Source organism: Nelumbo nucifera, chromosome 2 (genome assembly GCF_055504915.1).
Source record: "Nelumbo nucifera cultivar China Antique chromosome 2, China Antique-T2T, whole genome shotgun sequence".
NCBI classification, from domain to species: domain Eukaryota; kingdom Viridiplantae; phylum Streptophyta; class Magnoliopsida; order Proteales; family Nelumbonaceae; genus Nelumbo; species Nelumbo nucifera.
The window spans coordinates 10739548-10762808 of NC_142650.1; the positions used below are offsets into that span (position 1 = coordinate 10739548).

General features: G+C 37.7%; 1 protein-coding gene and 1 non-coding gene across 2 annotated transcripts; both read right to left on the reverse strand.

Annotated features, from left to right (window-relative positions):
- Window positions 1-1491: 1491 nt before the first annotated feature.
- On the reverse strand, window positions 1492-1565 carry TRNAI-UAU (transfer RNA isoleucine (anticodon UAU)). Its single transcript has one exon. It is a non-coding gene; the product is annotated as a tRNA-Ile (tRNA).
- A 14380-nt stretch (window positions 1566-15945) lies between these two features.
- ZIP6 (ZIP metal ion transporter family) lies at window positions 15946-20589 on the reverse strand. The gene is made up of 2 exons (XM_010258797.3): window positions 19727-20589; window positions 15946-16371 (listed from the first exon to the last, which is right to left on the reverse strand). The coding sequence occupies exons 1-2, from the start codon at window positions 20429-20431 to the stop codon at window positions 16057-16059; spliced, it is 1020 nt and encodes a 339-aa protein (XP_010257099.1). The 5' UTR covers window positions 20432-20589; the 3' UTR covers window positions 15946-16056.
- Window positions 20590-23261: the final 2672 nt, after the last annotated feature.

Sequence of the window (23261 nt, forward strand, 5' to 3'; positions counted from 1 at the left end):
AAAATTTCAGTCAAACATGTCATAAATGCCCACCCGCATTGCCCCCTGATTGAATTAGCCACTGTTATTAGAAGCCCGGATCTCCTACAAATCCTGTCGCCCAACGTTGGGAGTGCAAGTTGTATTGGTTAAAAGAAACCCAACAATGTTGGGCTTGAATTCCACGGGATTCAGTTTCACCGCTAGTAGCAAAATATAAGGATCTCAGTAGAGCTTAGTGAGGCGTGTGGGTAGATGTAGATCCGAACTCCTCAGTGAATGTGGTTAAACGCTATCACCATCGTCTTACATTTGGGTCAAGTTTTGGTCCGTTATAGGGTTGCATTTACTTAATTAAAAAATTTTAAATTATCTAAGTGAGTCTTTTTTTTCGATAAAAACCATTCTGTGGTTTTTCAAAACAACAATAGCACAGCCATATCAAGAATGTATTGGAGTAGACGAGAAAACCTAAAATCTTCCTCTAAATTCCAAACACCCCCCAACTCCACTCACAAACCTTTAGCAGCATGGTAGGTTGCACTTGATTACAATCTAAAATGTAAATGCGATATTATTTTATCACTTAATTACATTACACGTAAACTTGTATTGTCAAACAACTTAAAAGAGGGAAGATAGTGACTGAGATGTGACTTTTCAGTCATACTACGTATATGATTACAACCTGAAATTAAATGATTTCATTGTGGTTTACCTGTAAAAGTTAGAGCAGAAGTTCATATCTAGAATGAATCCATTACACCAGATAATAAAATATTAGGACGAAGTCAGCTTATGTTGTCAGTTCCACCTCAGACAGCTAACAAAAATGGAAACTAAGAAAACGTAAAGGGATGAATTGCAATTTACGCTTCAACTGGTGGAATTTCTTGTTGACTGAATTTATTAAGACTCTCAAATGGAGACAACTCTTGTAAAAGACGAGAAACACAGTATTCCTATTTTTTTTTTCTCCGAAAGAAACGGGCCTTTACAAAAATATTCTATATTTGTTATATCAAGAAGCTTATCCATACAAATGGTGGTGGACTAATGGATGTTCCAAGCAATTGGGCTTGTAAATGCGTGATACACGTATAGAGGGTAGTCCAATCATGTGATTTGGACAATATGAGAGAAAATTGGAAGCCTCAAACTTGGCCCAGACCCAGAGGATTGAATATTTCATGCTTGTGTAATTCATAGGCCAGGCCAGTTGGGACTTGGGAGATACGCAACTGACTTGGCTTGAGGCCTTGAAGCTTGAAGGCGTAAAAAAATAATGAAAAAAAAAAAAAAACTCTTTAAACCAATTAAGTCAGTCCCCTGCCCAAAAAAGAAATAAAATAAAGCCAGCCCACCATCGTTCCAAAGCTGATCAAAGTAAATTGATACGTTAATAAGAAGCCGTTGCGTAGGTACAAATCTTCCTGGGTCCAATTGACTTAAATATTAAGAAATTGAATTTAAAAAAATAACGACCTAAATTAAAACAACCTGCATGCTTGCTGGTCCCGGCGGGGCTCGAACCCGCGACCTTCGGCTCATAAGACCAACGCTCTAACCAACTGAGCTACGGGACCAACACGCACCGTTCACCTTCTTTCTCTTATATATAGGTTTAGTGGTTCAGCTCCGGTTCCTCTTTACATCGGAAATCAAAATGTGGATACATCCGTAACTTAACCATGATCACAGATGTAAGCTGTTTGATACAATAGTCTATTATTCCTCACAAGCTTTGGAGTTTCGACGCGTTCCATGGTACTCATCGATCCAAGTCTTAGACACAAAATAAAAAATTAAAAAAAAGGCAGATCATCACTTGGCAAAATAAAGAGTAAGCTAGCACCTTATCATAGAAGTAATTATCCGCACGAACAACTTAACAAGCTGATTCTGATTTACAAATGCGGCTTTCACACGTACAAGTACAAACGATGGGGGGTTGAGGTGAGAGAGAGAGAGAGAGAGAGAGGGGGGGGGGGTGTTATCTTTGCTAACAAGGACACAACTACTTAAGTCTACTACCACTAAATAAATAAGAAGGTCTAGGCTAGTAGTTCATAGACAGATGCGAGAAGATGGTATCAGTTCCTTGATAGTAAGAGGGTGGTGGCAAAGACGGAGTAGCTGGCGGAGGCGGTGGTGGTGGTGGCAAAGACGGAGTTGCTAAGGCTGCAGCTGACGAATACACCAAGTCTGGAGGAGAGAGGAGGGAAGTAGAAGAAGAAGAGGAAGAAGAGTCGTCGTGTAAGAAGTTCATCATGGCTTGATGCAACCATATTTGGGTCTTTAGAAACTTAACATAGTGAATGGCCTCCTCTAGCATGGAAACGGTGTCCATCTTGGTGCCTCCAGGTACTAAGCTCTGCAAGATCTTGAAGCGGTCGCTGATACGGTGCCTCCTCTGTCGGGCTGCTACACTTTGTGGGTCCGTCGACAGCTTCACTCCTTTGCTTCTCTTGCCACCTCTCTTCTTCTCCTTGGAGATGGCAGAAGCCATCGATGCGGTTGAAACAGGTGGGTTGGGTTTACAGGGGAAGCTGTCCATCCGTGGGTATATCTATTGTAGTTATTGGGGAGACACTTGTTGATGGTTATATATAGAGGAAGAAAAGAGTAATAAATATACATATTACATGCTCGGAGTCGGAGACAGACAGAGACAAAGACAGGGACAGAGAGGGAAAAATTAGTGATGGCGGTACGTTGGTTAATTTTGAACGAATGAATGAAAGAAAGAAGAATGAATAAACGAACAAAAGGGGGGGAGCTAACATCTATCTGATGCCTTGGCGCAGGATTCGGGTGTCTCACGTCTGGTATACGAAAGCCTAGGACTCTAGAGGACTACTCTGCTGCTATCAAGAGGTTCAAGGGTGAGATGAGAAGCAGCAGAGAGTAGAGGAACTAGAGTAGTAGAGGGGGTGTAGGCGGTACGGGATTCACCTGTGCAACTCTGGCTTTGCAGTTTGTACGGTCTTCTTTTTTGTGTTTTTTTGACTCATTTACGTATATGTGACCCACAACTAACAACCGTAAGGAATCGTCGGCAGCGGATTTTAAGATCTCATGTTTCTGCTTCTCAACACTCCCATTTGGCCATTTCTAGAGTGTTTTTGTTTTTGGGATTTTCCGGCAGGTTTCATTCAATTTCAATTTCAAGTTACTACTTACGGCAATTAATAAATACAATATAATAGTTCCGAAGCGGAAGAAACTCGTGCGGCGTACAATATAACCCAGTGAAGTTAGGAATTGTCTGATAAGATAGTTTATTAAGGTCAGTTACATTGGATCATGACTTCAAGTCGTATGATTAGGGCATTCAATTGACTTTAGTCGGTTCATGGGAGGTATTTCTTACGTGTTAAAGGGGAACGTCCATGATGAAAGGCCACTGCACGCTAATGAGAAGAGACTCTTATATACCGATGATGTAGGCATATGAATGCTAATAGGCAACCGTTGGGCCGGAACACACCCATGCACTATGGGCAACGGGATAGCTCATTCAAATTAGGCAAGGGGCTAGCATGGTGAAGGATCATACTTGAGCCAAGCTCGCATGCTAAGTCTCCCTTGAGTGTTGGTGGCGTAGTGCCGGTCTATACATTGTCCCTATGAGCATGTGTACACTCATGAGGAACCTTAATAGCCATGCTATTCATTAACCAAGGCTATCCCACAAGTAATGTTGGTACGGAAATACCAAGGTTAGGCATCTAAGGAATTCGACCACCCCTCCTCAAAAAGTACATTAAACTTTTGAAAGTCTAACCGAAAATAACATCACTTTTCCTAAAAATCTTATAGATGAAAATAACGATAATGTTCCTTAACATAAACCAACCAAGCGTAGATAAGATAAAATCTGTACGAGATAGTGATAATCTAATTCAGCTTTAAAAATATTAATATACAGAGACATGCATCTTATATTCAGGATATGCAGCCAAAAGGGCCTATGGAACTCAGGAGATCTTGTCATATTCATGTAGCTCTAGCTAGGATGACTAGATATTATCACTTGTATCAGGTAGCAGACTGTGCGGAGTCCGGCGCAGTGAATCCTTCCTTGGGCACATAGAAACCAAACAAGTGTAACACTTAGATGATTGAGATGACTAATCAAACAGATGAAGTGATCTTTCTTACGTTTTTTCTTTCCTTTTTGTTTAGAAAAGAAAAACGAATGATTCAGATCACCCAGTAGTTGTACTTGAGTTATGGAGATTCTGGATTCTAACCGGACCCTCCAGATGCTTGGATTCTTTTCTACTGCATTCCCTGCCATGGTTATCAGTGTATTGTAAGAGATCATTTAAGAGGAGACTGGAGTTATGGCTACGTACTGGGTTGGGCTTGGATTTGGGGTTTTCCTTTTTGGTTGACAAACAATAGATAGATTGGTTGCCCAGGCCCCCAGCAATATTTCCAAGTGTTGCTCTGGTTTACGAGAGTGAGAGAGAGCGATAGTGGGAGGGTGGATTGATGATGGGGGAGTTTTTTTCCTCTTTTTCATTTGTAGGGTTTCAAAGATCGAGGTAGATTTATGTCAAGAGCACTAAATCCAAAGAGTCCCACTCTTTGCCGGCTTTGCTGTACGGGTGGGGCAATGCCTTTTCCCTAGGTTATGCACTGTTTCTTGTGAAGTGATCAACTGTTCATCTCCTTGTTTCAAAAAAAACAGAGGAGAACTTTGAAAAGCACTTTAACGTCTCATCGTCATCCCTCTTTTCTCTTTTGCTTACGCGTATGTTTTCGGGGAAAAAATTCCTTTTTCAGACAGCAAATAAATTTAAATTTGGGAAAAGAAAAAGTTAACACTCCACTCGCAGCACAATTCCCCAAGAGACCCACCTTGTCACTCAGATTCTAACCCAACGGTGATGTGGTGTGTTTGTAACAAGTGAAAAGCATCCCTTTTTGATGTATCGTGGGTCACTTAATTTGTCAATGTTCCAAATTTGGGTGCTGGCAACTGGCAAGAGCTTGAAGCTTATAAGCACAAGGTTGCGTTTGGGATCAGTTTAAAAACATCATCAGTTTAGTTTACATGGATGATGTTTTACACTAACCGTTATTAGTTATTGTTGTATTTTTATCTTTTGAGTAATCGGTATAAAGTTTATTATTATTATTATACACTCTTTCCAAATGTAAATTAAACCAAAGCGATATAAATATTTACATCATTATTTATTTACATCGATTCCAAACGCAGTCTAAAACATTATTAATCCCGATACAAACATTTCGTGACCGCGGCAGGTCAGGTTGGAACCCAATTCGGTGGGATCATCTGAAAGAAATAACAAGTCAAAATATGAGGCAGGGATTTACATTTTTACAGCTTTGGGGTAAAACGAATTGGGGAGAGTAATGACCATGAGAGAAAAAAGAAGACAGAAAGGACGAGGGGGGAGCAAGTGCACATGCCACATGTGGGTGGCACCGGTTTTCTCGAAACCCTAATTAGTCGCTTGCTTGTCAACTGAAAATTACCTACTTTACCTGTCCTTACATCAATCACTGCTGCTGCTGCATTTTGCTGATGCTGACGAGGTGTGAGATTAATTAGAATGGCAAGTGAAGAGACTCATCATCACTATTCACTCATACGGGTTTGCTACTTTGGATGCTATTTCTGATTCCTGTTCCAAGTAACCCTCCCCCAAACCCAAACTCAAAGGTATCAAAGGTCGCAGCTTCTGGAGTGGGTTAGTGGGTTACTAGTATTTGAGGCCTGCCGACACGCTCTGTTAATGCCATTTTGAGCCAAGCACCATACTCTAAATGCAGCATAACTAACCGCCTCTTCACTGTCAGCTCCATTATTAATTTATAGCTTGTTCAACCATTCAAATTTTGTGGTGCTTATTATTCAGTTATTCTCCTCCCTCCTTTATCTCTTCTTCTTCTTCTTCATTGCACCGGCGACTCATTGGTTAGTTGCAACTTGCAAGAGAATCGTCCGGGACGATTAGGTGCAAGTAGCTAGGATTTGACTAATTACAACACGATGCATCATATCTGGACATTTTAAGTTAGATTCATGATTAGATTAAGACTAGACTAGACTTGACGACAATATGGGTTATTAGCATCTTACTGGAACCAAAAACACCGTTATCAAGAGAAAATCTCTCGAGTGATAGTTAAATGGAATTTGGACAAACACAGTTGTCAGGGTTTGATTGATCTCTCTTCTGTAAAAGCTTTTTGATTTGAGTCGGAGTGGGAGACACTTCGGTAGGTCCGGTCACCGGTCCAGGCAATTTTCATTCCACAAGAAATTTGATAAAACATAAAAGAAAAGATTTGGGATTGCTTACCATATATTTTTTCTCAAGTCTAACTGGAGATAGGGGCCAAATAGCCGGCTGCATGCATCAACTCAAGAGTACGAATTACAGAAACACGCCATCTAATATTTGATTAATATATTTGTGTAAACTCATACACAGTTCAATTAATATATATAAAAGAAGAAACAAAAAAAAAAAGGAGAGAGAGTTTTGACTGATTAGTCAAGGGTAATTCCCTAGACAGACAGTAGATTTTTGAATCGAGCGGAAGTGGAAGTGGATGTGGAAGTGAGGGACAGAGGGAGGGAGTAGGGAGTGGGGTGCCACGACTCACCGTCACCCAGACAGAGATGGCTTTCGCCTTTCAGTCTATGCCGACTTGCCGAGAGAGAGAGAGAGAGAGAGAGAGAGAGAGAGCATATTCGTGGGAATGAGGAATCCTGCGACGCGCGTACAGATGAGATGTGTGTGAGAAGAGTGAAGTGAGAAGTGAGAAGAAGAATCGACATTCGACACATCGTCATCATCATCAATCTATCTATCTAGATATCTAATATTCCTTCTCCCAAAATCAGGATTCAGGAGTGAGTCAGGCATTGGTGCAACACGTGAAGGTGGTGGCTTCTTTACTCCACTCTTTTTCACGGATGTATAATGTGAATGTATGCAACAATGTATAAAATAAATGAAAATCAGTCTCTAGTCTCCGGACTCCGGTGCCGTGGCAGCCGTGAATATCGATTTTGATCTTTGAGGAGTGAAGAGAAAACCACCCACCATTGGCATTCCAGCTGGTGTCTGGTCCGTCTATTCCGTCTGTCTTCCGTCTTCACCACGAGACTCGAGAAGTAGACAGTACGATGGAAGGCGTAGTACGTAGATAAAGAAGTGGAGCTATAAGCTATTTGTCTCACCCGCACGTATGGGTATTTCTGCTGGGGCTGCCCTTTTCTGATTTTGAATCCCTTTACTTTTTTACCTTCCATTCCAGTTCCGGCTCTATCGGTTTATCCCTGTCCCCTGGCTGCTGGGTCGGTTCTCCCCGATTGATCGAACCGATTGTATTTCTCGATTTTGTCTCCATAATAATGGTATCCGTTCTTTCTTTTTTATTATTTTTATTATATTTATGTTCGAAAGAATAAATTTCAAGCTAACTTATAAGATTATTTTGGTTAAAAAACTTATTTTATTATTAAACACAAATAATTTACTATTTTATAAATGTCAGTATAATTAGGACCAATTATCCCAATTTAATCACGACGATATCATCCATCTTTCCTCGTTATTAGTTGAAAAAAAAAACACTTAAATCCATTTTACTTAAAAGTGAAATTAAAAATAATTTCAATATAAAAGAAAATTTGATAGAAATTCTTAACATTACAAGTAAAAATGGTAAAAGTTTAGTTATATATTTAATCCAAGTAGAAACACCAGTTCCACAGTTCCACTGCTACCCGGAATTTCTCTGTGCTGATATTGGAATTTCGGTATCCCAAGTGAAACCCTTCGTTACGGTATGCTAATGGAATTTCTCTCTGCTGAATCTGCTGATATTGGAGACTGGAGAGGGTTCAAGTTCCGTTGGCCTACTTTTTTCCCTGGGTCTCTGAATGAAGGCAGTTTTCAAGTCACTAAGGCCATGAAGTTCTCTCATCAGGTTCCCATACGAGGCACTAGGAGTTTTCTTCTATTAAATCTCACTACTTTGTGACAAGATGAGATGGAGGAAAAAAAAATAATCTGGTTATCATACTCTAATTTTCCCAAGTTCTAAGTGATTCTTAAATGGCTTCCATTTTCATTAACACAAGTGGTGAGTAAGACATTTTGAAGGAATCAAAATCGGGGCGAAGTATGGTGGTATGAAAGAAACCAAACTGTGGACACCCCAAGATATTGTCAATTCCAATGACAATATCCTTACCAAACATATTTATTATGAACAATGACTGCTTTTAATAAAAACGCCCCTACAACTGCAAAACATGATATACATGGTAAGTGACTTGTCAAAGGTAAATTATTATATAGAAAAAAAAATTTACAAAAGGTAAACTTTTTAATTAAAAGTTTATTGAAAAAAAAGACCTCTTTAAAATAAACAAAATTTATGGATAATAATATATGTAATTTAATAAAATAAAATAATAAATAAATAATCATGGACATCGAGCAATAAAGTGAAAGAGGGAGAGATGACTTTTTTCATTGTATTTTTGTTTTATATAGTGGAATAATTGTAAATAGTTAAATAATAATTAATTTAATTTAACAAATAAATAAATTTATAAAATAAATGAGATAAATAGACAATCAAGTGAGATAATAAATATATATGCTTCTATAGCAACAATAATTTGTTAGATTATTAAATTATTAACTAATTAAATAATTTAGTAAAGTAAGTAAATAAATAAATAAAACTTTATGTACTATCAACACTTGGTAAATGCTATCTCAAATTATTAAATTAATTAATTTAGTGATGTTAATGGGTTGAGCTGAACTACTGCGCTACCGAGCCCATGAACAAGCTTAGCTCGATTAGTGGACAGGCTTGGCCTGTAGACCAACCCGGAAAATGGCATGACCCATGCCCGTGTGGGCTCAAAATAATATACAATTTTAAGATCTGCTTTAATTTTTTGCATATTTTTTAATTAATGTTGGTTTTTTTTCAAAATTTTTAAAAAGCTTGGCTTAGCCCGGTTCGTGGCCCGACTTTGCCTAAGACTTAGCCCATAGACCAGCCAAGCCCGTGGAATGGCACATGCCCGCGTGGGCTCAGGCCGTATATTATACACAATAGTTACATAATGTACAAATATATATAATTTTATTATACTATTTCATTTATTATTTCATATATAAACAATTGTACATATCAAAATTCATATAAAATAAAATTTTAAGACCTCTTTTTATTTTTATCTATTTTTAATTTATAAAAACATGGCTTAGCCCTATTTGTGGCCCAATAATATATGTATGTATGTATGTATGTATGTATATATATATATATATATATATATATATATATATATATATATATATAATTTTAGTTTCAATTTTATACATCAAAATTCATATAAAATAAAATTTTAAGATCTTCTTTAATTTGTTTGTCTATTTATTTTAATTTATGTTAAAATTTTCATTATTTTTTCAAAGTTTTAAAAAACATGGCTTAGCCTGGTTTGTGGTCCATCCTGGCTTAAGACTTGGCCCATAGCACAGCACGACCTGTGCAGACTCGGGTTGTATATTATATACGATAGTTATTTGATATATAATTTTATTTTACTATTGCATATGTAAACAATTGTATACATCAAAATTCATATAAAAGAAAACTTCAAGGTCTTTTTATTTTTATCTATTTTCTAATTTATGTTAAAATTTTCATTATTTTTTTTTAATTTTTAAAAAACATGGATTAGCCCAACTCGTGGCTCGGCCTAGCCTGAAACTTGGCCCGCGAACCAACCTGGTCCGCGACACGACACAAGCTTATGTAGGTTTGTGTCAAGGGCTGTGCCAGGCCAACCCCCTAAAGTATCCTAGGGGAAGGAAGCGTGGCCTGCATGGCACGACCCAACACAACCCAATTGTAAATAAAATGAGAGATAAAGACAATTTTTAACAAATATGAAAGAGATAGAAGTTTAGTGGCATCTTTGTAAATACTTGCATATTTAGTATCAACTATGAAAGAGGAAAAGGAGAAAGGACAAATTATGATTTTTTTTTTTGTTTTATTGAGTTGCATCCTTGTAATTAATTAAATTTGTAATGGTAATGGTTAAAAGCATGAAAAGGGAAAGATCATAAGATTTCATTTAGGTTATATAAAAAAAGATTACATTTGGCAAATGCATAACAATGGGCCCTACAACCTTTTGCTTTTAGCTTATATATAAGATTCCAAAGAATTGGTATAAAAAGCTTATGTTTCTTCGTCGACTCTTTTCAAAATTTGACTGCAAAAGGCCTGGAACTGTTAAGTTGATTGATATATAATAGAATCATAGATTGAGTGGATCCGATCTGATTTCAGAAGATCCCAATACAATAAAAATATAGGTCCTGTTTAGCTTGTGGGAATAGGATCTGGAATCGAAATCAAAATGATCAATTACAATTCCAACTAATTGGTTTTGTAGAATTGAAATCTCATTCTCATTCTTAGTGGAATAGCATTCCCTCATTTGAGAGAAGGGTCATTTCCTCCCTCTCCCTTGGGAATGAGATTTCATTTCAGCTGATTCTAATTTCAATTCCGATTCTCGTTTGAACCAAACAAATTACCGGGATAGATCATCCCTATTTTGATTCCAAAAGATTCTAGGATCCTTGGTTATAATTGGAATTGAAATTAGAGTGATTTAGCCCCTTAATCTAGGGAACGAACATTCCCTCAAATGTGAGAATGCTATTCAAGCAGAAATGGCAAATGGGAATGGCATTGCAATTCTGCCCAACCAAACAGTTGAAATTGGAATGACTAATTCCAATTCTAGACCCCTATTCCTGTGAACCAAACGGATCCCTAATTTCAAATCCGATCCCGCTTCCAACCACAAACCAAACGGACCCAATTTTGATATCTAACCATCTGGCTTTTTTCTTATAATATTCATAGAGTGTTATAATCATTATTCGGATAATAATTTGTTAGAAGCATCCAACATAAGGGGAGAATAAAAGACTAGATGATCTTTAACAATATTAAAAGCCTCAATACTGTTCAAATCTATACTTATATGTTAAAATGGAATGTGCCAAGCTGGCACTTTCCTGCTTTTTAGTTTATTCTCAAAGGCAATTATCTTTTTTCTGGTCTTTCTCTCTCTCTCTTTCTTCTTTTCCATTAACTCTTTTAACAATCTCTCCTCATTAATTATGTCATTAACTCTCATTCAATAACTCATTCCACTAATTCTCTCATCTCCATTACCCCATTACATTATATAAAATTCATTAATATATATATATATATATATATATATTAGATATACTTGCATTAAATTGTAATTAATAGTAAATATTGTTATATTGATGTTGATATATTCAATGATATATTATTGTGTTAAATAATCTACTTCCATTTAAAGTTAACCATAACAAAAATAATTTAGTAAGTTACTTAAATAAAATAAAAATAATTATTAATTATTGCTATTGATGAAAAATTTTTCATTAATATAATAAAACAAAGTTAATTAATAAAAGGAATAAGATAAATTATAAAGTAATATCGTTTTAAAATTAATATAAAACTATAACAAAATTATCTAACAAATATTAGTTTTATAATTAAATTTTACTAATTTAAAACCAACTTAAGCTCCACTAAAAAATAAAAATTTATATAGTTAATTAAATTTCATAGGGAATTTAAATTTAATAAAAACTTTTGATACTTAATTAAATTTGATTTTTACTAATTTCAAAAAATAATAAAAATATTAATTTTAAATCTAGTTTAATTATTTTAAAATCAATTCAATTATGCAAATACCTCCTTGGGTTTTCTATTAAAACTCCCTGATGTTTTGACCTTAACAAGAACCTCCTCTACTGTTTTGAAAAAAATGTGGAAATACCATCTTTTCATAAGCATTCCAAATAAAAAATGTTGATGCAATGTATTAGTTTTACTTCACTTCACCCTTTTACCTTACTTTGTCTAATAAGTGTAAGGAGAATTATTCTTTCAAAGTTGTTTGACAAAATAAATTAGTGGAGGGTAAAGCCGAAACCTTAAATTGTGTATAATAAATCGATAGTCCATTAACAATGATAAGGGTATTTTGGTAAATTCAATGCCTTTGTTACTGAAAAGTAAGGGAAATGAGGTATTTGCACTTTTTTCTCAAAACTATAGGGGATACCTTTGTTAGGGTCAAAATACAAAGGTGGTTTATACAATTGTTATAAGAGGGTATTTTTTATAAATTTATCTAAAAATAATAATAAACCAATAAAAATTAATAAAAATACTTTTCAAAAGAATTAATAAAAATTAGCATTAAGATACAAAAATAATACAAATTTACCTAGAAAATAAAAAATTAGCCACTCTCACTAAAACACAACTTAAATTATAATTAGATAAATTAGACATAACCCAAAAAATAATAATTGAATTAAATTGGAATGAAACATATGCATCGCACGGGTCCTGACTGGTTATATCGGTATTTAACTTAATATTCAGAATATTAGAATCATTCCATAAGTAAAGAACCATATAATTGGTGATACAAAAAGAGAGTCAGGAGACAGAATGATTAGAGAAATCTGATTAACTTCTGTCCTCACCTTTTTGTTTTTATACTTGTCAGAAAAAAGAATTTATTTTTTGCTACTCTTGAATTCGAGCACTACCTTCCAAGTTTCAAGCATCTAAAATTTTATTAATTCAACCATTTTTATTTTTCTCCAAAATGCCGTTAATAATTTTAAAATTATTTGTAAGTTATATGCCAATAAATAACAATTGACAGTATGATCCATGGGGACATTAGTGGGGGGAATGACTGTCAGAGATTTTCTAAATTCAGATACACTTCGAATTTGAACTTACACAACTCTTTCATGAAGCTGATACAGAGCAAATAAAACAAATTCCATTAACTAAGCAGTCACAACTCTTAGCAATAGCATGCAGCCATGCACCAAAGAATCGCATAAACAAGGCCCCGTTTGGCACATTTTTCTCTATGGGCTATCGGCTGTTTAAAAGAGTTGCATAAATAAGGTCCCGTTTGGCACATCTTTCTGCCTGGGTTATCAGTTGTTTAAAAGCCTAGCAGCGTGTGTTTTCATATTTTCCCATTTGATTAGAAAAAGATCTAACCATAAAAAAATGTCGTCCTGAAAAGATGTGTAAAGTCCTTTTAAGGTTATTTTCGAGAAATTCCAAATGGTTGACTTTTTTCATTGTATCTTCACATAGAAAGATGCATCTTAACCAAATTATTTTCAGGCTGCTAAGATTAGAGGTGGCAATTAGACGGGTTGGGTTGGGTTCGGTTTAGATTGAGTTTCAACCCAACTCATCTAACCCGCCAACCCATTAATGACCTAATTAGATATAATTAAATGAATTGGATTCAACCCAAACCCACCTGAACCCAATCCAACCCACCTGGACCCAAGCTTTTTTCCACTAGGATGTCCAAGAGCGTTTTAACCACAACCAGTCTCCCTCAACTGAAAAGGTGAAGAGAAATTTGAACCGTGAATGGGAGAAATTGGGACCCTCCTGGCTTAGAAGGGTTTGCTATTCCTTTCGAAGTGAATAGCCATCCAAGCTCATTCAGGAAGGGAAGAACATCCTCCCTGGACTGTGGCCGCCCTAAATCCTGAAACTTATCTTCTGTAACGATGCAAGCTGTTCTAGAAACTTGATCAAACTCTGACTCAGCCCCTCAAAACTGAGGACCACATGCTTGCATCTGCCTCAAATAGCATGCAGTTGATTAGATTCATTGCCTCTACAAGAAAACCAGCACACAGATCAGTCATGCATGAGTAGTGTTCAATCTCTGGCTCAATATGATAATCTTCTTTCATTGTATAAAACCATCTCTCTCCCCACTGACTATTCCACAATGGTTGCTGGCAGACAATACACCTGTAAAGGTGACATTGTTTGGATCAACACCCACATCATCTCATCAAACAACTTCAATGCTCCAAGTCCATAACCATTTGTAGCATAACCAACCAAAATTGAGTTCCATGGGACTTCATCAGATTTCACCATCTGATCAAACAATTCCCGTCCATCTTTAATGTTACCACACTATGGCTGTCAAGGATCAAGCATGTATTAAACATGTTTAGAGAGGCTATTATTTTCTAAGAAAACAGCTCCTTTTCTTCATTTTATAGAAGAGTTTAAGATTAGAATAAACCTGATATTGCACAAAAATTCCCACAGAAAGAAAGAAAAGAAAAATAAAAAATAGATGTAAGCAATGGCTGATCACATGGTGTGGGGTTCTCAACTGCATGAAAACAAATCAGCAATATATTCTTTTGTTGTTAACATGGAAAGTTTTATAGTGGATGGATCTTGGGATCTGACTGGTTGGATCCCTCAGCCCACTCCTGCAAATCTAATGAATACTTCAATCTCAGATTTTATAGTGGATGGATCTTGGGATCAAATAGCCCTCCAATCTCATTTTAGTAGGGAGACCCTTGGGGGATTTGGACTGCTCATTCATCTAGAAAATTCTCTACCAAACAGGCTTATGTGTAGGATTAGCAAAATCAGTTATCCTCAATCTCTTCCATCCAGAAGAAATGTTTTAAGTTTATTTGGAAGCTTCCCATTCCCCCTCGTTTCCAAGGGGTGCCCTTTTGAATTAGCCTGCATTTTTCAGTTGATCACCCGAAAAAGGAAAGCAAATGAACTAGTTATATGTTACAATGAACCAATGGTTAAAAGTGATGGCACCTAAAGCAATGGATTAGATGCTGACTACAGGCCAAGCAGCTTGGAATTTTTCTGCTACCCGGCTACCCCCACTGCAGAGGGAAAGAAGAAGGCAGAAACCAAAAAGAAGGCTTCCACTGCCTGGAAAACTCTCAATCAGTGGAAGTTCCTCACTAGATGTAGATGGAAGTAAACCCTGCTTCTCAACCCACTGGCGAGCAGACAAGGTTAAAGATACAGAGAGAGAGTTTGAGTACCTAAGATGGAAGCCTAAATCGCCGTATACTTGTATTGATCGAGTGGTCTCTGCTAAAACCTAGAGTTCCCTCTTCGTTCTCATTCATCTCCAGTCTCCACTTCTCTGCATGTTGTCTCTGAGACTGACTCTATGCTCCTTAATGGGTTTGATGGTTAACCATCACCCAACCCGCCCAATCCATTAAAGCCCATCCTTATTGGGTTAACCGACCCACAACGATCCGGAAATTAATAAATGGGTTCAACCCATTAATAATTGGGTGGGTTGGGCGGATTCAGCGGGCTGGGTAAAAAATTGCTGCTCCTAATTAACATCTCAATGCAAAAATTCACCCAAATCAATTCTCAATGTTTGTTTGACATGAACAAACATGGTACTGGTACAGTAGGCAGCGCGTGGCAGAAAATAAAAAAATAGGACGAAGAAAAAATGGACCGTAGCAACGTTTATGTGTAGTAATCGACATGTAGCCTACATAGTGTACAAGTTCTGGAGTAGTTTTGCCACCTGGAAATAGAGAGCTGATGTAGACATGGACACAGGGTCTTGACAAATCGGGAGGGTCATTGTTAAACTTTGATATTTCAGGGTAACGAGTAATAACCGGGCTTACATTGAACTCAGAGAAATCAATATCATCCATTATGGCATTGTGTACTGTTTTGTCTGGAAAACGAATCAATAATACTAACCCCAATTGCTTTGTGAAGATGTCCTGAAGCCCCAGTGGTTTGTCAAGTAATAGAGGGTGCTTATATACTTTTGTACTACATCTACATGATGATGAGAAATCATCCATATATTGTGGCCTACATCTACGTGCAAATGATATAATTTCTTTTTTTCATGGGGCCACCACACCCACACACCGGGGTGTCCGCAACTAGCCAGAGACCTGCCTCTATCAGTTGGTATCTACGGGAAAATGATTTAAGGATAATATGCGAATGGTAGGAGGCTAAACATAATATGCACTAATTTCATTTTACATGTATCCTCTGTTTGCTTTAATAACAAAGATAGAAGAAAAATAAAAAATGTCAAGCCCATAGAGCAAGCACGGACATGGTAGTAGACCCAAGCACTAGGGCGATGTAACAAACCTTCTTCAACCAGGGTTTAGAACCCATCATCTTGTTGTGGAAGAAATCAACGGCTATGAGATCCACAAGTCCCATGTATATCAAAACACCTGAAGACAGAGAACCCAGGAGCCCTTCCAGTATTAAGGCTTTAGGGCTGCTATCATCGTAACCAGTCATGTAGAATATCATCAGCCCCAAAACTATTCCCATTGGAGTTGTCACTGAAAACATGAAGCTCATGTAAGCGGTCGTTCCCATGCTGAAGCCCGCCTGTCCATCATCATCAAAAACAATTAATTCATCACACAAAATCATTGTTTCAGTTACATTCCCCATTTTTGAATATCATGATTCATTCTACCAATTTTCAACATGCTAGACTTGTAGACACAGTGCAACCATGGGGAGAGTTAAAAATAAAACGTGTAATGCACTTCATGCTATCCATTAAGTATGCACATCCAATCAAATGAGTAGTACAAGTATACATAGCACCCAAGTTGCTCATTAAAGCACACCAAAAGGTTAATACTACAAATTAAAACCAAGTTTTGCCGTTGCCTGATATGGAACTAGAGGGGGAACAAAAGCATATCGATCATCCATCCATTAAAAGAAGTTCTTTTATTTTTTCATATGGGATTTTCACCCAGGTCTGCTGGCACCGATCCTATCATCTGGCTGTGGTAGTACCTAGGTTCTTTAAATATATAGCAAGACGAATAGGTCAGATGTGGTTCTTTTCTATTTGACATATATGCTTGGCTAATAAACAATTGTCTTTACAAGTCAGTATATTTACTTAGAGGAGAGACTTTGCATATGAAATGAAGAAAAGAACTAGAGATGATTATTTAAACAAAACTAATGGGATTAGATGAATTTTAAGAGATGTCCATGGAATAGGTACAGTAAAGTTTCAGGAAATAATTATAAGTACCCATGAAAAGAGGTTAAGAAATCCATTTATCAAAAAAGAAAAGGTTAAGAAATCTATTTAAGTTCAGATACCAAGACAGGTTTTCTCATCCTGAGGCCAAAACCACTGTCAAATGAAGCTTTTGCTATGGGGCTAACCAGGTTATGCTCATATTGCTATTGCTTTTGCTACATAAAGAAAACAGGTCCTATAAACTGTCAATTGGTGACTGCTGCAGCCATGCAGCATCAATATGCCCATAACAGCAGCCCATCCTGGCATGTTGGACGCCATCATAGCTAGCTATTCTACAAACCAGTGTTTTTCAATAATTTTTAACAGTTCAACTTTCGAACCAATTAATTAGCCAACTTTCTAATACCGAAGGTATGATTAAGAGAAAGAAAAGAAGCAATATGCTTTTTAAAAATAAACATTCTTCTGAAGGGTGAAAATCATCTCATAGAAAATAATTTTTAAGAAAGAAAAGAGTGTCTTATAATTAATGCTTCTCTATTTACAGTAGATACTTCAATAAGTAACATGATCTTGCTGGATAGATATTCTAATATTTACAGATAAGATAATTTCAAGTTATTGCCATATCTATGTATTTTAGAAAAAACTTCATTAACAAAAAAAGGGATGACCACTGGCATTATGCAAACTTATATGCCAATTTAAAATACAATTTATCCAAGTGGACTATATATTAAGGGAAAAATACTAATCCAGCCTACAGGTGCATTCCATGTTGGCTTCTCATAGTACAGGGGACACCTTGCCACCTAGTTGCTTAGCATCACATAGACAATGAGTTTCTTTTAAACAAAAACCATGAATTCTAGGGTAACTCCCTATGTTCAATGGCAACCAGCAATCATCTTTCACTGGTAATTATCAATAAACTACATTACTAGTTTGAAGACTTCAAGGATTCAAGAGAGCATACACTGACATGTGTCTAATTATCAATATACTACATTCCCTACGTTCAATGGCGGCCAGCAATTTCCTCTATGTGGCTTTCATGGCAAACCACTGATGGCTTTGTAAACTAATGAAGCTTGACTTGATGGGCTTACAATTTTGGTCTTCAATAATTCCTCAAGTGAGGAAATTGTACCTTGTTCTGATTTACATTTGACACTTTGGACTGTAGTTAACATTTCTCACAATGCATTGAGGTTTTAGAACATCCTTCATTTTTTTCAATCTTACTTCAGTATCATATTTATCTAGTAATGATAGTATTGGTTAAAAAAGAAAAAAAAAACATTTACAGTTGTTTGACCTCTTATTTCTACCATTTCATCTTTACCTATGGTAAAAACTTAATTGGCATCTGAGTGATAAGAAAAGGGTTTTAGGTTGCATTTAGATCAGCAAAGAATTGGAATTATCAGAACTGTCATTTGGGTACTTTTAAAATAGTGAAGCAGAATTCAGAAAATCGAGTTCAGCCTTCAAATTTGATATCTTAGCGGAATGAGAGATGGCTAAGGAGGGGAGGCGGTCATCTTAATTCTGCAGAACAGAGACAGGAATGAAATCCAGTTCCAAATGCACTCTCCTGATCAAAATAGAGATGGAGAATCAAGAAAATATTCAATATTTGTTGGTATATTTTTCCCCACTCAATCTCGCTGTACCAAGTGGACAGAGATGACTTCTGTCCTTACAAACAGTCAAATTCTTGTTTGGCTAACATGTGTTGCCAAAATCACAGCTTGTACTTACCAAAACAATTAAACCAAGAGAGAGATCTTGGTACGTCAAAAAGACCTTGTTCCTTCCTCTTCTCCTCCCATCCCGACATTTTCTCTTCTCCAGACATCTATGTTATCATTAAGACATTAACACCCCCCCCCCCCTCTTCTCTTTCTCTCTTGTTTGGGTGTATGAGTGTGTGTTACAATCAAAATAATAATACATCGTCATTCTTTAAACTGTTCTACCAAAAGATAATAAACTGTATGTCTGTAATAGAAAAGTAGAAAATACATCCATAACACATCTACAGGATAGGTTACTGTTTGAATGGGCTACATGTCTACATACCCAATCCACAGGAGCTTTATATCCACCATTTTAAGATGCTTTTCCCAATATTGTGATTCTTTTTTTTATCAATTTCCCAATATTATGATTCAGAATTTAATTTAATGATACCAAATAATGATTTATTCTAGCATATGGCAAGAAGGTTATTTGTATGTTATTTTAAGAGCAACATCTGATGACTGTTAATCCTTAGCACTAAGCATAGAAGTTTCTAACTCAACCCCGTATTCGGTGGAAAGCTTTGTGTTGAGAGCAGAGGCTAAATAATTCTCAGATCACTCATATTTTACTTTATAAGTCTTGGATGCTTGCCAGTCGCCACATTTTTTTTTTTTTTTACTAATTACTAATACTACTGTTGTCTCAGTAATGAACTAAGCCGCAGCCGGCTTAGGGTCAGACCAGGACGCGTCTCCAAAGTAGAAAGTCATGATATGTGGCCCACGAAAATTGAGTGGACGAGGACCTGAACCAGTCTATAGTGTACCGCGGACTTTATGATTAACGGATTAACGATGATTCCGATGGAAGAATCAGCGGCTACAATGCTCCATCAGGATCAAGCCATCTAATTTTATTTGCTGATTCTAATTTTATTTATGACGATAGAAAGATTGTGGGCAATGGGTTCCTTTGCCTAACCTGTGCAATGCAGCCTCCAAGGCCCATCCCTTCGAAGATCTGGTGGAACGCCAAAGCAAGAACAAGAGGTCTAATGGTGCACTGGTTCTGAGACATCCCCAACGTCACTCCTATGATCACCGAGTGAAATACGATCCCAATTTCCAAAACCTGGGACACCAATCTCTGCTTTATCTTCGCCAATTCATCGGCGTGTTGGTCATGGCAACTCACCGGCATCGCTCCCATCTCTATTCCGCTATCCACCGATTTCTTCCCCACAGAAGAAGCCGTTACCGCTGGAGACTCTTCTTGGGTGCCAATAGGCGTGTAGTGGCTCGGCTTGTTATCGACGTGGGCACTGGCTGTCACGTCCACCAACAGAGCAAGTAAAGCCCCAATCAAGGTGACTAAGCCGGAGAAAGGGAAGTCCTTCCATGGGTGATGGCTGGCGACCTGGCAATCGGAGAGGGCATCAAACGCATCAGGGAGGACGTGGACCAGAGATGTGGAGAGGATTACCCCGGCAGCGAAGCATTTGATAACCAGGAGAATCTTCTCGTACGCGGGTTTCCCGTGAAATTGGCGAGCAAGAATCACCGGCAAAGATATACCTAAGACACTGGTGAGGAAGATCACGACGATGGATATGAGCTTGAGGGTCGTCGCCGCTCGACTATCTCGGCACAAGAGCTCACGGGCAGTGTCGCTCTCGCACCGAGCCATCGATTGATGCGGAGATTAGGAGGGAGGGTAGAGAACACAGACAAAGAGAGAAGAGAGGGAGGGAGAGAGAAAATAAGGAGAAGCGCGTAGGGAAGTGTTATATCTCCTCCCCCGTCCTTTGTGTGGACTTTTTGTTGAGCTCCTTGTGGACTGCTCATAACTATTTCTATTTGTTCAGTCTCTTAAATGCGTGAATGGCTGATGAGTGATGAATCAGAAATTCAGAAACCTACTCGCGACTACTCGCGAGTAGTAGTAAAGATCTACTCGACTCTCTCTTCTGTATAAATTTACACGTGTTGTTATTCGAGCGTTCGTGTAAATCAGCCCCCACCAGACTGCGCCCCACAACGTCTGCACATCCCCGCCGTCTATTGGGAGATGATGATATCATTATTTTTTATACATATTTTCAATACACGGCGGTGATGCACTGTGGGAAGTTGTGGACGCAGTTTTGTGGGGCTGATTTGATGTCAAATTGAGAAACTCACATCATATTCTCGTAAGGCTAAGGAGATTGGAGAATCATGTATGTGACGCGAAACGCTTTTACACGTGTAAATGTGAAGGATATAATCGTCTTTCCAAACGAGGGTGTTTTTGTAAAGACGAATGATTTCGTCTAGGTTTTAACCTCTCATCGCGAGAGTAGTTTTCTTATTAAAAATTTAGGTTAATCGGATAATTAAAGCCTTAAAGGACGAGATGGTGAGCGACAGAAACAGCCACCAGTGAGCACGGAGCAGTGGACAGACGTGGATGAATTTGAAATTTGGGTAGGGGCCCCACAAATTGCAGCTTTGACACGGCCAACATCGTCCGTTTCCATTCAGCATCGAGATTGGTGTGACTAGTCTTGTTTTCCACTTTCCACCCTCTTTCTCTTTCTCCTTCATCTTTTCTTTATTTATTGACTATTGATTAATTTTAAAATTTAATTATGATAAATAAATAAATGTACATTTAATGAGTAGTATGGTTTTTAAAATTGAATGGGACAATGAATCGGTTCGATTCCCAGTTAGAATGGTCAAATCATTCAAACCGAATGAATGGCCTGTTCTGACAAAAAAATGACTAAACTATTGAATGATTCAAACGGTTCAACTGTAAGAATGAGTGATTTATTGACTAAATCAATGACTTTTGGTGAAATAACCATTTTGGAGTAAAACGAAATTGATCACTCCTCAATTTTTTCAATCCAACCGTCCGATACGATCCAATGTTAAAAACCATGATGAATAATAACAGACGAATGTCCATGTTTTAGTCGGATAGGGACTTTGCGGGATTATAAAGATGAGGGTGTTCACCAAGATTCTCAAAAGACTCTGCCCTCCTGACAGAGATAAGTCTCCTTCTCTATGTGTCGGACTTCGCTTCCTTGCGAGGTCTTCGATGGGGCGGCTACATGTGTATTAACGTGGTCTACGGTGTAAATCGGGCCGTGTCGCTCGTGGCTCGGTACGACAGTTCGTGGGCCGTGTCAGTCCCGTCATGATCATGCAGGCTGTGTTGGGCCTGGGGTTTTAGGTCTATGGGCCAGTACGGCTCAGCCCACAACCCGATTTAGCCCGTGGCATAGCCTGGCACGACCCATATATATATTTTATATATTTATATAATATTATATAAATTATAATTATATAATAATATATAATTTATAATATATTAATAAAATAAATAAATTTTTTAATTTTATTATACTAATTTATTTAATTATTATATATAAGTAATTGTATACACAAAATTCATATAAAATTAAAATTTTTAAGTTTTTTGTCATTTTTTTTTAAATAAATAACTTTGGCCTGATGCACGGCCCAACCAGGCCCAAGACTCGATTCACGGGCCAGCCTGACTCGCGGCACAACACGGCACGAGCCTGCATGGGCCTGGGCCATGAGCCGTGCCGGGCTGACACCCAAAATTTTCACCGGAAAAGGCGGCACAACCCATAACGGCCCGCACTTTACACGAACCATCCACGGGCCGTACCATGCCAACCCGGCACGGCCCACTTTACTCCTCTAACGTGGTCCGAGAATATATTTATATATAAACTCTACGCTGATACGACATGCTAGTGATCTAATACACAGAAAAGCAATTAGATTGTAGACCTTTCACCATTAAATAAATCAAAATGGATTATTTTTCAAAGAATGTCATTTTTTGTTTTTTTTTTTAATCACTAAAGAAATGGTTCAATCTTATAATTAATTGATTTATTCAATTGGGTTATTTTGGGTGGAGAATGTATAATGAAGAGATAACGAATTGAGCATTACAGATCAATAAATAAAAATTAAAGGATATATAGATGAAGTGGGAAGCTCCCACTTCGGTTCGGATTCGGAATGAGACTTGATGAAAGAAGATTTGGCCCGACCTTGCAAATTACGCCACGTGGCAGAAAACAAGTAGCTTGGCACTTAAAACAGCGTACCGAGGGTACAAACACCAAAGGGAAGAGACCAGCGGTCCAAACTCCCCTCGAGGAGACAAACTCCATAAGAGGAGCCCGAACTCCCTACTTAGAGCCCGAACTCCCTACAAGGGACCCGAACTCCCTACTTAGAGCCCGAACTCCCTACAAGGGGCCCGAACTCCCTACTTAGAGCTCGAACTCCCTACGAGGAGCCCGAACCCTCCCTTTTGGCCCCGAGTCACACAAAGCAGAGACCCGAACAGGCCCGTCTTATGACAGTTCGGGACACCCCCCCCTATCCGAACTTAAGACTTCGCCTCCAGAGCATCGAACTGGACGAACCACACCGTACCTGACACCGAAGGAGTCCGTATCCAGGGGCGGCGCACCTGA